Source organism: Barbus barbus, assembly GCF_936440315.1.
Source record: "Barbus barbus genome assembly, chromosome: 44".
NCBI lineage: Eukaryota > Metazoa > Chordata > Actinopteri > Cypriniformes > Cyprinidae > Barbus > Barbus barbus.
The window spans coordinates 2,333,999-2,351,863 of record NC_136722.1 but is presented as its reverse complement, the minus strand read 5'-3'; the positions used below and the strand labels follow the sequence as shown (position 1 = coordinate 2,351,863).

The 17,865-nt window shown below is 36.2% G+C and overlaps 1 protein-coding gene across 1 annotated transcript; it reads right to left on the bottom strand.

Moving 5' to 3' along the window:
• Nucleotides 1–247: 247 nt before the first annotated feature.
• LOC306862965 (divergent protein kinase domain 1C-like) lies at nucleotides 248–16,452 on the bottom strand. Its single transcript, XM_079406085.1, has 4 exons — nucleotides 15,935–16,452; nucleotides 6,704–7,438; nucleotides 4,343–4,507; nucleotides 248–2,237 (listed from the first exon to the last, which is right to left on the bottom strand). The coding sequence occupies exons 1-4, from the start codon at nucleotides 16,118–16,120 to the stop codon at nucleotides 1,977–1,979; spliced, it is 1,347 nt and encodes a 448-aa protein (XP_079262211.1). The 5' UTR covers nucleotides 16,121–16,452; the 3' UTR covers nucleotides 248–1,976.
• Between the last annotated feature and the right edge of the window lie 1,413 nt (nucleotides 16,453–17,865).

Sequence of the window (17,865 nt, the reverse complement as noted above, 5' to 3'; positions counted from 1 at the left end):
TGGTCTTTCTAACCCCCTCTCCTGAAAGACAGCTGGAGGCAGATTGGAACCTGATCTCCTGTGAAGACCACAATGCTGAAGGTAGATCCAAACAAATCTACAGATTGTTCCTCTTCCGTCAATAGGAACCAAATGTTGGTTTGATCTTTGAGCTTTCAGTTAGATTCTCTGCATAGTGTTGATGTGCGTAGAGACGCGTATAATGTGGCGTGAAGGCGTGCAGCTGCGGGGTAAGAAGCCAAAAGGAAAGATTGTGCCTGAGCCATGGTTTATTGAAATGCTTATACAAAATCACAGGTAGACATATTCTCATCAGCAAATAACAGGGATACATTAGCTGAGATGATCCAGAGGTTTTTTTGTAAGAGCCTTAAGGTTCAGTCACATTAGCGAAATTTCACGGGAAAAATGCCCATTGTCTGTCGTCAGTAGTGTAGAGATATATAAAGCAGCTCACACAGAAAACACAATCAAACCAAGCAGCATTCTTTTGGTCAATGGGGCAAATCTGTATGACTGAGTTGCCAAATCTGCTCGGGGAATATTTCGCTCTAATTCGAAATTCCCAATGTTTTAAAATAACTAGATTTTGCCAGCAAAAATTTGCCAAACGATGGTAAATATGAACTCACGGTTATTCTTAAGGCTTGCTACACCAAGGACGATAAATCTAATGATAACAGTAAAGATATAGTTGTAAAAAAGTTCCAAATTTAAAAGTTCACTGAACTGCAACAACATAGTGGAACAATATTGTTGGAACCACTTTCAAAATTATTTTTTTCCAGCTGATGAATGATAAATAAATTGACAGCCAATCAGAACTCCTGCTTTAAAGAGCTTGAGTATTTAAAGTGGCAGAGACAAAGACTGCAGTGTGAAACCATGTTATTGTACATTGGTGTGGACGCTAATATAATTATCTATATAGTTCTTGATACTTGTGTGAAAGGGCCTTTACGGTAAGAGGCATAGCTAAACCCTTAAAGGGATATTTTACCCAAAAATTACAAACCTTTATGGAGTTCTTCCTTCTATGGAACACATAAAAAACTACAGGTTTACAAAAAGAAAAAAGTATAGGTTTGGAACAACACGAGGGTGAGAAAAACTAATTTAAAAGCTGAACTATATATTTTAAGCCTCTGGTGCTGCTCGCCTTTTAAATGAATGTACAATATTTTGTTACATTACTGAAACAAAAATATAGTACATTCATTTAATGTTTTGTATTTTTAGGTGAGTTTTAATTATATTTATGGGATAGTCATAATCCATTTATTTCTGTTAACCACTTTTTGAGCATAGACCTGAAAATGAAATTTCCAACTTAGTCGTAAACCTTGAATGCTTTGGAACACAGACTTACATCTGATCTATTTTTACTTTAAGACACCTGGTAGATTATTGCAGAACTGAAAAACGTGAAACTAAAAAAAAAAAGTTTATTTATGCAGTTTATGAGAAAATGCATTTTTGATATTTTCCGGAACATATTTTACTCTAAAACTGAAAAATCTAAGCCATAAGTCTAAACAAGTTATGTTCTAAATTTGAGGTTGATATTTTAAAATATGTGCTTTCATTAAGATTTTGTTTGGTACCACACGTTTCCACTTGATGAAGTGCGTTCGTTTTTGACCATGAACAGCACAAGTGTGACTGTTTTTATCAGAACCATTTAACCTTTTCAATTCATGTCCATGATTTTTGTGTGTTCACATAGCATGTGCCAAAACCTTTACCAAGTTCCGTACCATTCCGATGTATATTAAATAGAATAAAAAAACAGAACTAACAATGTGTCTTTCAAAAATGACCGAACAGAACCAGAGGGTAACAGACATTTTGAATATTAGCAGTAAATATGCTAATGTATCTGGCTGTTGTTATCTCGACTGTAATAGTCATCTGAGATGTTCTCCAGAATTGCACATGACTGAGTTTGTTCTTTCGTAGCTATTTCGAGAGTTCATTCAGAAATTAAGTGCCGTATGGACGCGTCTCATCTTGTGTTCCTGGCCTTCACCCCGGTTTCCCGTGTCCTCCTGAATGAGCTCCACGAGCAGATCCTGTAGCTGTTGTCTCACGGCCCGCGTACGCTTGGCGTCGTCCCCGCTGTCTATCTCAGCGCACTCCTGCACGGCCCGCTGCAGCTCCACCTGCAGGGGGAGCCCCGCTTTAGCACCGAGCAGCGTGGGAGAAAACCAAGGCCTGAAGATCTTCTCACAGATCACCTGCGGAGAGATAGAAAGAGAGAGCATGACAGCTATCGACCCCAAAGGGAGAAGCACGGGGTATGGATGAGGGAAGCGGCCATTAGCGCCATCCTGGTCTCGTTTCATCATCTCCGGAGCAATCATCAGCCATATTCGCTATGCCTGCCGTTTGAAAGCGATGGTCTCCTTGACCCAACGGCCTGAACGTTACAAAGCCCTCATTGTTCTGAATGGCAGGCCATACAATGGGAAGGTAGAGGTCACCAAGGGTTGCGTTAAGTGATCGGGAACGGAGAGATGGGCTCTGTCTCAGCCACCTGTGGCCCGGAGCTGGACTTGGTTTCATGCGACCAGCTCGTCTGTTAGCTTGTTCTCCTTAAGGGAGCTGGCACTGACAGCAGGTGTTGACTACGCACGAACCGCAACGAACAGATGAAAGACGTTGCGTGACTGTGGCAAAGTATCTAATGGAGAAATTAAACCTGCATATACTTGTAATGGTGGCGGCATTCAAAAAAATAGTATTTATTGTCTTCTACTTGTAGTAACTTCATCGCAAATAATATTTTTGTAACTTCGCTCACCGTTGTTGTAGAGTATGTTTGAATCTGTTTGTCTCTAAGGTGATACAGATCTGTGGTTTCTATGGAAGCTTATTTACACCACGGAAAGAAACAATTAAAATGGTCATTGCGACATAATTGCACAATTTATATAAACTTAGAATTATGAAAAAATGGTGAGAGGTAAAACTGTGAGAAATCAGATGACAAGAAAAAAAGTTATAAAGTAACAATTAAGCCTGTAATGGTAGCAGCATTCAGAAAAATAATTACATGTTACTCTTATGGTCATTCGTCTCTAGTCATTTCACTGCAGCTTATTTTCCTCTAATGTAGCACAGATCTGTTTTTATGGAAGCTTATTTCTGCCACAAAACCATTTATTTTGCAATTCTGAGTGTGTATCACACTATTCTGACTTATTTTCTAAAAATCTGAATTATGAGATATGAACTTGCAATTGTCAGTAAAAATATCATAATGTCATAACTAGGATAAAAAGTTGCAATTTACTTAATGCAATTTAACCTCTGTGATGGCCATAAACTATAAAAATAGTCAGTTTCTGATCTGAACCATTTGCATATCTGGTAGTAAATCAGATATTTATGGATTTTCCCCACATGAAAAAATACTATAGTGTTTTTGAACCATAAAGTACTTGAATTAATTTGTTGTGGTAATTCTATAGTTGGTATAATAATATAAACACATTACTTTATAGGGTATATTATACTACAATACACTACAGTTTACTGTAGTAAAAACTAATGTATACTACAGTATTTATTACAGTTTATCAGTTCACTATAGTTAATACTACAGTATGCTGTAGCATTCATTAACAAAGTTAATATTATACTATATACAGGATAATACACTTTACTACAGTATGGTTCAAAAACACTATAGTATTTTTTTCATGTGGGTTATATGATTGTTCATTTGTCTTTTATAACTTGAGTGGTATAGTCACATTTTTTGTCATTTTGACTCAGTGTGGCTTAATTCACCTTACATGTGTTTTTTAAATGTTTAAATGTTATACATACGGGTCAGTTTAGAAACATCTTATATGTGCTGTTTTTTTTTTTTTGTCATGTGAACAAAAAATTTGAAAACTGGAATTGTTGGCTTGCAGTTTGAATACAGCCTTATTTATTACACAAATGTCATGTCGTGGTTGACTGTAGCCACAACAGATGATGATCTGTCACTCGCCCGTAATCAAAGGTGCTTCCTTTGTTTGGCCCTGTTAACCCCCATTGTGTTTAGGAGCAGTAATGACGGCGCTAGCTGATTCCCTTCAGCGTTATCATCAACTATTAACATTCCGTGTATTTTTCTTGGCAATGTTTACCGCTGAAGAATGATTGTCTCCTCCGGCTATTTTACTGGTATTCCTTTGTGACAGTTTTCCAAAACAAAGTCATTTTCTTTTCACTTTCAGCACCTTACTGCATATATAATTGCTAACCGCGCACTCCATAGGATTATTGATGCAAATGATTAAAGAATTACAGTATGCAATGGAGTCAGAATAAAGAAAGGCTCACTCACCTGAATGTTACTGTTCTTGCGTTTTGGCCCACATCTGTTTTTAGTTTTGTCACACTTGGAAATGCAGTCGAAGAAGTTGCAGTCATTGTCACTGGTGCAGTTCTGCTCAAGTATGTCTCTCATTTTGGGCTCAAAAAAAGCCATGTCCACATCTATAGCCACCACCTGACCAGTGAAAAATAAAATAATAATCAGAAATGCAAATATAGTATTTATCTATAGATAGATGTACAGTATATATAGACTAATAAGATGTACGGTAAGCATTGACAAAGCTGTTTTTCTGTTGCCGCATGCTGAACTTTTAGTTTTATCTGAATATTAATGAGAACTGTGAATAAAATGAACATATCCTTCTACATAAACAAGACAGGGCAGTCTGTGATGTTTCTAACGTGTCTGTACAGCCAATGCAGATTCTCAGAAATCTTCCAAAGAATGTTAAACACATATTATTTTATGCTGCGTGTTACAAAAAAACAGCATTTTGTTGGTCTGGCATTGATTGATGGGAGTCATAGCAACACAAGCTGCGTGAAGTCAGGTGTTGTTTACAGTACACTAGAAAAAGCCATTAAACCCTCCGAATGAGCAGCATGATCTCGATCTCATCGGCTCCACTGGAACACAAAGATCATGTGTAATGCCAAGCATTTGCTGTATAGATCTGCAGACTCTAATTTTTCATCTATTATTGAATCGTGATCATGAGATCTGAATAAATATTTTAGTTTACACTATAATTCTCTTGCTTGTAAACTAAGTAGTTGGCTCGTGTTTGAAGAACTCAATGTCGTTATAATATTTTAGCTATGAGAACCTTACTATAATATAGTAATTATTAAATATTATTATTAATAATTCCAATCATAATAACCTGGAGTATTTGGACCTCAGACAGCAGCTCTATGAGGAAATCTTTAGGAAATGTAATTGAGCAATAAACACATCTTTCTTGTAGTGTATTTCATAATTTTGCCAACAGTGAGACAAGGATGGTTCCTCAGGAAAACTAATTATAACAATTCTAGACTATAATAAATATGGCAGATTAATCTAATAACAATAAACTAATTATTGCAATTATATTCCAATCTAATACTGCAAAGATATACTCTTCATAGAAATGTTTTCATTAGATTTGGATGCTTGGATAATTAATTTAACCACAATCACATTGTAATGAACAGTAACCCGCATGCATTTATTTTCTCCTTAAGTGTTGCATCAGTTCATACTTTTCTGATTAAATGAAATGATTTGGCTGATCCTGTCTGACTCTATAATAATCAGCTGGTGAAAGCGTCCAAAAACAGAGAAATGCACAATTTAAAGCAAATAAGAGATGAATATAACCATTTTCCCAAATCTTGCCAAAAAATGCTGAGCAAAAAATTGTCCTACCACACTTTAAGGCCTTAAAAACCCATAAATTGCATTGCAAAAAATTGATTTTCCATAGTATGTTTGTTTTGTTTTCAAATACAAATATCTAAACATACTTAACTCTTGTTTTCTAAAGAAAATTTATCCAAATTAATTGAGTTTATACTTAAAACAAGAACAAATATCTAAGTGGGGTTTGAAAACATTTGAATTAAGTCGTTTTTGATCCCATTGACAGATGTTTGTTCATAAATGGCAGATTTTATTCATAAACTTGCTTGATTTCGATCAATTTATCCTGTGTCATTTTGTATCTCAAGTAAATGTAAAAGAATCTTTAGACATCTGGGAAGCAAGACAAAAATACTGATGAAGAACAGAAGAACATTACTTTTTTCCATTAAAAATAATGGATATTTTTTGGAAGTCATATTTTCAGACTTTTAAATGTGCTCCATTTACGTTCAGAGAATATATTGACGTTTTGTGTTCCCTTACTTTTTATTCCTTCATTTTTCTTTACTTGGTCTTAAAAAGTCTTAATTTTTTTCACCCACAATTTAAGGCTACAAATTCTTCATTTATAGTCATGGCATTAAATGCTGCAAAATGTTTCTCAAGTTTTTATACATTTTCACTGGAAAACATCACTTTTTTTGAAGTGTGATCAGAAAGTGCAGTAAAAGTTATTTCTATTCTAATGGCTTGGAGCAGAGCTATTCAAGCCATAAATTATTTATTTATTTATGAAACAAATTAAAAAGTAATGGAGATCTTTTGGAAGTTATATTTTCACATCTTTAAATACTCATGTTATGCTCCCTAGACATTTAGACTTAGAGAGTATATTGACATATTGTATTTATTCTTCTATCCATTCTATTGCTTCTTTAAATTTTCTTTACTTGGTCTTAAAAAGGTATTAAAAAGTCTTAAATTTACCTTCATAAACCCTGCTGTTAAGTGTTTACTCACCGTCAGGTCCTTCCTGATAGCAAAGTTCTCTGGTTTGATATCACAGAGGTGTAAGCTGTGGGAAAAGTCATTCTCGAAATGCTCCACCATCTCTAGAAAGCTCAGGGCCACTTGGGGCACCATATCTCTCGCGGTTATTGTCTTCTCCTGTCCGCTCCAGGGGCTCGGCGAGGGGCTCAGCGTTAGCTCCTCCAGCGAGAATATGTGCTGGTCCCATGCGTGTCCAGCCGCCAAGTACTCCACGGCGTAAAAGTGACCACAGGAGCCCAGGATCTTGGCCACGTGGTGAGTTAAATCCTGCAGGACCCTGAGGAAGGTGTACTCCTCCTGCTGAAGGAGAGCCCAAAGCGAGGCAAGCTCCGCTCGCGAATACGTTCGCTCGTTCTCTTTCAGCTTTTGGCCCCACAACCGGGGCAATGTCAAGTTAGTTCCTGTCTCCAAGCCCAGAGAGTTCTTGATCTCCAGCGTGGCGTAGAAGACGACATCCAGAGGCGAGAGCTCCTCCTCGCCTCCCGTTCCTCCTGCCGCATCCTGGTACTCCAGCAGAGCTAAAGCCTCATAGGAGGAGAAGTTCTCCAGCTTCGACTTGAGAACAACAGGCACCCCACGCCAGCTGGCGGCCATGACCTTCTTGCCATTCTCGTAATAGAGGCAGCGTTTGTATTCCACACGACCGGCCACGCACAGATCCTCGCAGAGGTCACCGGTCAGAACTCCCTGCTGATACTCGGCACACTGAAACAAAGACACAGGACAGTCAGTTCTCACATTAGAAGCGAAATGTGCACTGTGATTGTGGTTCGGCTTCTATCAGCAGTAATTAAGACACCATTTTCACAACACCAAGCCATATATATATATCATTTCTCACAGTTCTGATATTATTTCTGGCAGTTGCAAGTTCACATCTCACAATTCTGACTTTATTTCTCGCTATTACAAGTTTATATAATGCAGTTCTGAATTTATTTATTGTAATTGAGTTTATATCTCGCAATCTTGACTATTTCTCACAATTACATGTTTATATCTCATGATTCTGACTTTGTTTCTCATAATTGTGAGTTTACAGTCAAACCAAAAATTATTCAGACACCAGATAATTATTTTTTTTTTTACTAGTGGATACAGGACACTACATTTCATTTATGTAAGTGAGAATAGCAAAATGAAATAAACTGACATATTATACCCAAAAATTATTCATACAGCGGACTACCAGTAAAATTTGGGACCAAAAATTATTCAGACACTTTGACCTAACCATGTTTTGCTTAAGTGTTTTTATTTAATTGGTAATGCGACCTTTTTACACCACTGACTGAACACAATTAAGGATTGCATGGTAATTGGTTTACCTAAATGTGTATTATCTAATTGTGTACTAAATTTAACCGCTGACAGCTATTCAACCAAATTCATTACATACCTTTTTATCAAATTTATCTGACATTATCAAGATGACTTTGTTCTGACACAGTTTAACTCGAGTTGTTGTCGTGTTTTATTACTATTTTCTAAACTATAGTGAATAAACTGTGAGAAATGTTGAAGGTGTCTGAGTAAATTTTGGTTTGACTGTATATCTCGCAAGTCTGACTCTTTCTTGCAATTGTGAGTTTATATTGCAATTATTCCACAGCTTTCAACATAATAATCAGAAATGTTTCTTGATCAGCAAATCAGTATATTAGAATGATTTCAGACACTGAAGACTGGAGTAATGATGCTGAAAATACAGATTTGATCACAGAAATAAATTACGTTTTAAAATATATATCAAAACAGAAAACATTCATTTTAAATTGTAATAATTTTTCACAATATTACTGTTCTTAATGCAATTTTGACCAAACAACTGCAGCTTTTGTAAGATACTTCTTTCAAAAATCGAATCAAATTTAATAAAATAAAATGGAATATGATAACAGTCAAAGTTATTTTATATATTTTAATAAGTACAGGTCAGAATAAGTATGTTGTTTTGTTTTATTTTCACAAAAGTTATTTGAAACATTAAAGTAGACACTTTCTTACTTGCATTTAATATGTATCTAAAAACTTTAAAACTTGATATTTTACCATTATGTTTATTATTTCTATTCCTAGGAAGTCAAGTACAAATTTTGATAGTCTCGGAATGGTGTGTGTCGTCAAAGTAATTTCCATAGCGTTAAAGCTGTTTTTAATCAACGCATGCATCTTAATTCCATCTCATATCACACTTATTGAATATGTGCTACGTTGAGATACAGCACCAATGCCACCTGGCAGCATATTTTACTGGCATGCATGAAATTCACATATTTAATCTTGCAAAAAAAGAGTCTAATAATCATTTTTATGCGAGGTGTTAAAACCGATCTGCTTTTGCTCTTGCATTTTTCCTCTTTGACCCTCTCATGAAAAATGAGGTAATTACTGGTTGTTGTTGCAGTCTGCACATATATATATCAGTTCAGGGGCTCCGGGGCTTCGGATGATTTGTGTTCCACAGAGATTACACTGCAAATCGTCCTCTGTCACCTTCCAAAGTAAACAGCTGTTATGCGCACTCAGTCCAGTAGTATCTGCATTGGCTTTAGTATGTTAGCGCTATGTTTTCCTTATCATTATCAGTCATAATGGTTTGGTGGATGATCTCTCATCCCTTGCTTGTCCCCTACCATAAAACATGTCCTCCGTGTTAAAAAGCTTTTTACTGTTGTGTCATAAAACTGAACCTCACACATTTGTATGATTAAAAATGGCTAATAATGGCAGTGATAACACTAGATATTTACATTCTCTGAAGACAGTGTGAGTGACTATCACCTTGCCAACATCATGTGGATGTGCAAATTGTCTCAGGTCTTATGACATTTTTTTCTTTGTGTTTCATCGGAAATCTTAAATTTGAACACATAGAAAATTAATAGCATTGTGGGATTAAAATTGGACCAGATGATGAAGGCATTAAAAAGTTTACAAATGCAAATAATGCAAATAAGAGTGGCAATGATGTCTATAAAAAAAGAGTTTCTTGGTCATTTCAATGAAACCGTAGCAATTGTTCATCAAAAAATGAAAATCCAAGCCATCCAAGATGTAGATGAGTTTGTTTCTTCATCACATTTGGAGAAATATAGAATCCCAACAATGGATGCTCTGCAGTGAATGGGTGCCGTCAGAATGAGGGTCCAAACAGCTGATAAAAACATCACAATAATCCACAAGGAATCCACAACACTCCAGTCCTTCAATTAATGTTTTGTAAAGCCAAAAGCATGAAGAAATATTGGTAAACTATTCCTTTAAGAGTGTATTAAATTCACATCATGTGTACTTTTGTAAGTAAAATTCATATTTTCCTGATTCTGATTGTGACCATGCTTTGAAAGCAATCACAGACCATGCTGGAGACAACTAAATTACTGTACACTTTTCTCTCTAGCATGTGAGCGTGTTTCTTCTGCACCAGTGGACACGTACAAGTAATAATAATAGCCAGCACCAGTAATTACCTGAATTACTCCCAGTCGGTTGTTTTACCATGACAACACTCTTGAATAAAGCACTTGAATCTCAGAGGTCTGTTATCAGCTAAACATAGAAAGAGCTTCCTCCCTACAGACCCTCTCATGGGCCTCTCGCGGTGTTTATGTGGGCCAAACACGCATGTTGTGCTCTGTGGTCACTCTGCGGCTTCTGCTCTTTTTTCGATACTGTAAATGCCAGCCAAATTCCCCACGTGTTTTAATTCTTCAGATGGGACAACAGCTCCCGTTTGCACGTAAACTTTCCCACTGTGAGGCCCAAATCCAATGTTTGTTAGTGTTTCAGTATAGAAAGCGCGCTCACTATGTTTAGAGATTTGAAAAATGAATGTGTGTAGGCACAGAAAACAGAGAAGTGAGACTTGGCTCGGAGAAAGTGACTCGTATGTTGTAAATCATGGCTGTGTTTGTAATCTAGTGGTTAGGATGACAGAAACTGTTGGGGTTTTTTTTTCATTTGGTACAACAAGAACGAAGATTAAGTACTGGATTTGACAGTTCTCTGAACGTCGTTCTGGCAATGTTCTCTCAAAGTTATGAACAAATGTTTTCCAGTAACGATTAGTTAGAAATGTTAGTTTAAACTTATATGGTCTTAAATAATGTTCTCAAAACATTAGCACAAAAATGTTATTTATACATTATTCACAGGGGGTTTTTTCTTCTAAAATGGTTTAGTTGGACGCTCATCTAATGTTACTATTGCTTCAGAATGTTCAGGGAACATAAAAAAAAGTCTTTACAAAATTCTAAAATAGAATGTTCATAACTTAATGGGAATATTTGCAGAACGTTCTTATACTTTTGGTTGGTTTGGCACATCATGTCTGATGCTTTTATTCTGAATATTTTAAATTAACTATATTAATTTATTAATTTATTAATTTATATTTTTGGTTGCATTGACTGAATACACATCACATTCTTAACATAATAATTATTTATGTTTTTAGATTGTCATGGAAAAATCTATAACCATTGAATATTTTTGGCTTAATGACATACTGTATACACATTGTGGAATTTTTAGTTCCAGTCCGGATGCATCCTCTATCCAGTCAGGCTGTTGATAGTTATATATTATATATATTATATATTTAGCACTGTTTGCATCAAGCATCACTAATACTAGGTTATGATTTGTACAGCATTAAACCCTGGTACTAACTCATTCTGCACAGTTTGCACTTACTTTTTTCACCTGGTGGAAAAACAGAAAACACACTCTCACACTGAAGGAGGCACCATATTGAGACAAATCTAGGGAGCAGAAAACTAAAAGGCTCCCGTGAGTCGCGCCAGTAAGCAAGCACAACTCCAGTGCTGAGTGAGGACATGAAATAAGAGGGAAACAATATTTTCTTTATGCTTCTGAGCATGTAAGGTAATGATTAAACATTAGGCCCCAGAGAATAGCAGTCTATTTCTGTTGCCCACAGGCTGTATTGCCATCTGGCCTGAGCGCTGGCTAGTCCCGGCATGCCAAGAATGTCTGCATAGGCTGCTCTGGGTCACTCCATCATTTTCACTTTGCAAGAAACTCACTAAAACTAGGATACAAAATGAGAAAATGGCCTATTTTCCACCAGTATACTCTATGCCAATAAACACATACAGCAACCCCTAAAAGCTCCATTTAAAAACATTACATTTTATTATACACACAAATATTCAATCAACTGGCATCTGCAAACAAATGCAGCCTCGGTGAGCAGAAGAGACTTTTCTGCCCCTTATATACAGCTGTGTATTTCCAAATGACTATTTGGTCTCTCCAACAACTACATCCGACAATACGATTTCTTATCTTGAAACTATCAAAATTACACATCCGAAGCATTAATCGTACTACCAAACAATGATCTGTGCATGAAAGTCCATCAAGTCAGTGGACCATGTCTGCCCGCCTCATGGAAGACCATCTGTGCTTAAACTTCACATTAGAGTATAAACAAAGCATGACAATGTATGGAGAGCCTACAGCAGAGCACCACTACAAGAACAGTTAGTTTCATTTCATGAACTCATGCCAACAATTCTATTATACATAGGCCTGGTTGCACAGGTGACAGATGGTACCGCTGATTAAAAAAGGTCTCGTGTAGTTCAAAGAGTATCTGCTCATAGCTTCTCAGCCACATGCTGCCAGAAACTAGAAACAGTTTATTGTGTGAACGTGCACCACTCGCCGCTGTTTATTACGATGCTGAAGCCCTTAGAAATGCTAACCGTTTGGCAGATTATCAGACTGTTTTTACAATTCATCAACTGAGAAATAGGCTTTTCTGTTTTGGAGATAAACTGTAACAAATAAGGCATGAATGATGCGTAAGTTGCGTTATCATAACTAAAACCTCCAGGAATGGTTTTGGTCTCCATTAAAGTGCTAAATTATTGATTCAGCTATCAATCGTCACACTCGTTGCAAATAATCATCACTATTTCTGTTTTACGTAAGTGTTTAAAACTAGATGTGTGGTCATAAGAGGAAACGAGCTGACAATATGGTTGGATTTTATTCTGCAGCATTTCCAAATAAACATGTGAATTATGAGAACCATCGCTGCGCTTTTGAACTGCGCTAATAAGACAATTCAGTGGAAAATTAGACACAGAGTACAGCATAAACAAATCAAAACTCAAACGTTTGTATTATTCTCATTTGTAAGCCGCTCTAGATAAAAGCATCTGCTAAATTAATGAATGTAAACAACATTTTAGCATCCTACAGCTGACAGATTTCCCCCTTTGTAAAATAATGGATGATATAGAATTAACGTGAGAGGAGTCCCAAAAATTTCAAAAATAAAATGTTTATCATCTTATATTTCTGAATATTATTGAGTAATAAAAGTCCAAATCTACAAATGCAGCAAAAAAGTACAGGATTTACTTTGAAACTCTTTTTACTCAGAAATTGGTAGTAAATGTCACAAATAATAACAAAGAAATGACAAGCTACACATTGAATTAAACATGAAAATTTAGAACGGTAGAAAAAAACTTAAAGATTATTTTCTTTTAAAAAGTAGATGAAATAGAGTAGCGCCAAACACACGTCCAGTGAAAAAAAAAAAACCTAAACATATCTTCAGGTATCTTGATGTATGCGGATCTTCATTTTTCATTGTTTGACTTAAATAGACCAATAATATTTGTTTTATTTACATTTTCCAAAAATTATTTTGTACAATTATTTGACATTGTACCTTTTGACTGAGCAGATAGTAAGAGGTTGAAAATGTTTTAGCAAAGAGCAGGTTCATCAGCTATTTAAAGAAATTAACTCAAAGTAAAACAAAAACAATTCTGAGTGGAATTAACTCATTGTCCAGAACTCCCTATAGAGCCTTGAATTGTGATTCCTGAACCAAAATATTCTCACTAAACATCCCTGAGAATTTCAGATTGACTACGACCCAACAATTCCAGCAGCCAGTCTGTTCATTTCACTTCATCCTCATTGGCAAAATGACATACACCTTATCACCACCCAGTCATCATTTACACAATATTGGCACACAGCAGCATTCCATTGGCTTGCAGCTGTTGAATTCAATATAATATTTATCTTAGCCTGCCCAAATATTAAGAATTAGATTACTTTTGTGTCATGATCTTAGATATTACATGAGAACAAAAATGTAATTCACTCAATTTCACTTTCATGACAGCTCAGATGATTGCATCAGTCAAAGTTACTTCAAAAGCATGATTTAAAATGAACTAGTCTGATACATTTATTAACTTTGATATACCTTTGATGTATAAAACTATATATATATATGACAATATATTTATACTACACAGAAAGCTTGATGTATGATTTACTTTGAAAGGAAATTTCAACATACGAAAGACGAATGATTTCTTGTAAAACACTCCAATAATAAACTTTATTTAACTTTGAAAAATTATTTTTTACAGTGCATGTTCTTTATAATTTGACACACACACACACACACACACACACATAGTTTTTTGTCCAATTAACAGTATTTGTTCAGAATTTTAACTGCATTCTGATAATTAAATAATAAATAAATCAAATCACAGAATCTGCTCTTTCCAACACATTTAGTTTTAGTGATGATATTTGCGTGCAGAAACTTTCCCACTCATTGACACCAGTAATCATCTTCCAATCCCTGTTTAAAGGCCACCAGGATTTTGCGGTTCCCAATGTGGCAACAAACAAAATGTTCTTTCAGCACTCACTTGACATCACATAATCCAGTGACTCAAAAAGAGCTTTAGGTTTCCCCCGAGGAACAAAGCTTAAGCCTTTAATGGAGGCCCGTTACTGCTGCTACGCATGATTCAATGCTTGACGGAGTAATCCTACGAAATGCTTTGTGTGTCATTTGGTGGAAAATAGGTATCGCTACAACTGAGACAGGACAGCTGATTTGCTGATTGTATTGAATTATATTTAGAAAAATTTGCCTATTGATCTGTTGTAAAAGTACTTAAGTATATCTGAAGTTTAAGGCAAAATACTACAGGCAAACCTGTGTTTTTTCACGTACTGGTCAGTTTTGAGATTTATTTTGCTTCTAGAGTGAAAAATAGTCTAAAGAAAGCATCCAAAATACACATTTAAGTGTTTATTTTATTACATTGTATCTATTTGCATTTGAAGTTATTATAATACACATCTTTAAAGCCTGTAAGTTTACTTCGAAAGCTTTGGCATACAACAAACTTAATTTAATTCCTATTAATATTCTGAAGGTTTTTCCACAGAATTTATATTTTGTTTTTTTGTACAGTTGAGATACTATTGTAGTTTGTATTAATATTTTGAATCAGCTTTTATTTGATATTTTCTGTTATATATTCGATTATTTTTATATTTATATGTTGTATTGAAGGTTTAGTTATTTTATTGAGTGTTTGTTATTTCAAGTAGTTTTGGTTTTGTATGCATGTAGTTTTTATTATTTAATTTTTTTTTTATTTCAGTCTTAGTTTTAGTTATTTTAGTAAAGTTATTTTATAATTTTATTATTTTTTAGTATTTTATAAAGTTAAACTAAATAACCCCAAAAAATTATATATATATATATATATATATATATTTTTTTTTTTTTTTTTTTTTTTTTTTTTTTTTTTCAGGTAATATTTATTTCAAGTAATGAAAATGTTTTTTTATGTTTTATTTGAGTTTCACAGTTTAGTTTTAGTTAATGTAATGACACAATTTTATTCCTAAAACGTGGTGGGGTTTTTTTCCCTGGCTATTTACAGTATTTTCAGTTTAAGTAATTATAAATAGAGGAATCCAAAATGCCTTCTGTAAAATCATTTAACTCATTCATTTAAAATGAAAAACCTGGCTTTATCCAATGTTCAAATTCTGGAAATGTATGCAAATGAGTGCATAGTTAATTAGATAAAGCCTCATTTGTATATCTAAACATAACATTTCAGAAAACTTTTCAGATTAATCAACTAGGGAAAGTATGTTGATATTTACTAGTTAAACTAGTTACCCTATTCACCTGGTGTCTTCCTTAAGTTTAGACAACATGTTACACTAAACAATTGCAAATATATATATATGTTTTATTTATTTGCTCCCTCTTCAGGTTAGGCAAGACTGACCAGTTGATATCCAGACATTTTGGTCATATCCAGAAAGTAGACGTTTTGCTAAAATACTGATTTGAATGCTGACAAAAGTTAGCCTTACCACCCTCTGCAGGATCTCTTTGCTCTTGTCGTCAGTGCAGAAGTCAGAAAACATGTTCCTGTGCACGAACACCAGGCCGTTGAGGAAGAGCCAGGAGGCCAACCACAGCAGGACGACCAGCAGAGCGCTCCTCCGGCACACCTTCACCCCCAGACACCTGAGGGCCCCGCGCAGGGACCGCCGCATCTGTCGGGACCCCCTTCGGCAGGAGCCCTCTGCTTTCCTCTCAAGGATGTGAGAGTCTGTGGCATCTGTGGCGCTGTGGAGGATGTGCGCCTCGCTGCTCTCGCTCGGAGTCAGCGTTTGCGGTTAACCTCCTCCTGACGTCTCCTTGGGGCGCTCCGCTGCTGCACTGCCTCCTGTTAAATCTCTCCCTCGGTTTCCTCTCCGCCTTCCTGCGTTTGTTTTGTGAATGAGCGAGGCAAGCGCCGGAGTGTGAAGAACGCTTCAGAGTCGAGGCCGGACTCGCTCTGCCTCATTCACTTACTCTCACGTTGACTCTTTCTCTAGGCTCCAATGTGTTTTCACTCTGCCTCTGGCTCTCTATTCCCTCTCTCTCTCTCTCTCTCTCTCTCTCTCTTCACACAACACTCCACCTTTTTTCCTTCTGCCTCCCGCCCCCTTCTTGAGTGCTTTCCTCTTTTGAGTTGCCTTCTTCTCTGTTTCCAAGGCAGCCGGGCCTTTCCTGACGGCGCACAGTGCCAGATCCGTCTCTTGTGCCAGACACGGACCCTCGGATTACTTCACTTGAAATCTGTTTACATTCAAAGTACTGCAAACAAAACAAGAGGCTGGCGTGTAGCAGTATTACTGGTTATTTGATTAGGGACGGATTCTCCCACGATGAGAATGCCCACATATTTGATTTGCTCGAGGGCTGAGCTTGCAGTTCTGCCACTAATGGCAGCGGTGGGAATCTCAGCGGTCGTTTTTTTCCTTCGATTGCGAGAGTCTGCAGGAGCAGCCGCAGGTGAACAGAATCCCGAATCGCTCGGCTCATAAAAGAAAGTGCTCTCTGGCCAAGAGCGAGAATCGTTCATCTGTTTTATGTGTGCTTCTTTAAACCTCGACGCATCGGAGGCCAGTGTCTCGGGTTACTTTAATTGCCAATTAGATAGCCTTGTGCATTCTGTGAGGGATTCTGTCTTCAAACGTATTAATGCTATCAGCAAATCACCGATACTCTTGAGATCTCCTGCACTTTCTCATAGTTCGTGAAGTGCTGAATGAGCACATTGTTTGCACATGGAGTTGTATTTGTTTTCACCTTGAGGGTCTTGCTTAAGGGCTCATATGAGGTCATTTGGAAATACAACAGTTAAGTTGTTAAATCTACAGATTTTTTTATGTTTTAGAATGAAGTATCTTATGTTCATCAAGGCTGCATTTATTTGAATAGTAAAAACAGTAATATTTTCAAATATTATTACGATTTAAAATAACTGTTTTCTATTTGAATATTTTATAAAAATGTAATGACTGCTGTGATCAAAGCTGAATTGTCAGCATCATTAGTCCAGTCTTCAGTGTCTCATGATCCTCCAGAAATCGTCCTAACATGCTGATTTGCTGCTCAAGAAACATTTATGATTATTATTAATGATGGAATCAGTTTCTCCTGCTCTGAGATATATATAAACAACACAACTTTGGAGTTCACAGATAAAGCAAATTGACATTTTTATGCAAAGAAAGTGTAATCCTGCCATCTTGTGGTTCTGTGGCACTGTTACAATTGCTTCAATATAAAGCACAATGATGTAGTTTATGCATTTGAGGGGAAAATCGTAACCCTAAGTATTAAAAATATTAGAAATATATTCTCACCCTCCTCAGTGATGGACCCTTTCAGAAGAGCCCTTAACCCTCTGGGGTCTGAGGGTGTTTTGGGGGCCTGGAGAAGTTTCGACATGCCCTGACATTTGTGCTTT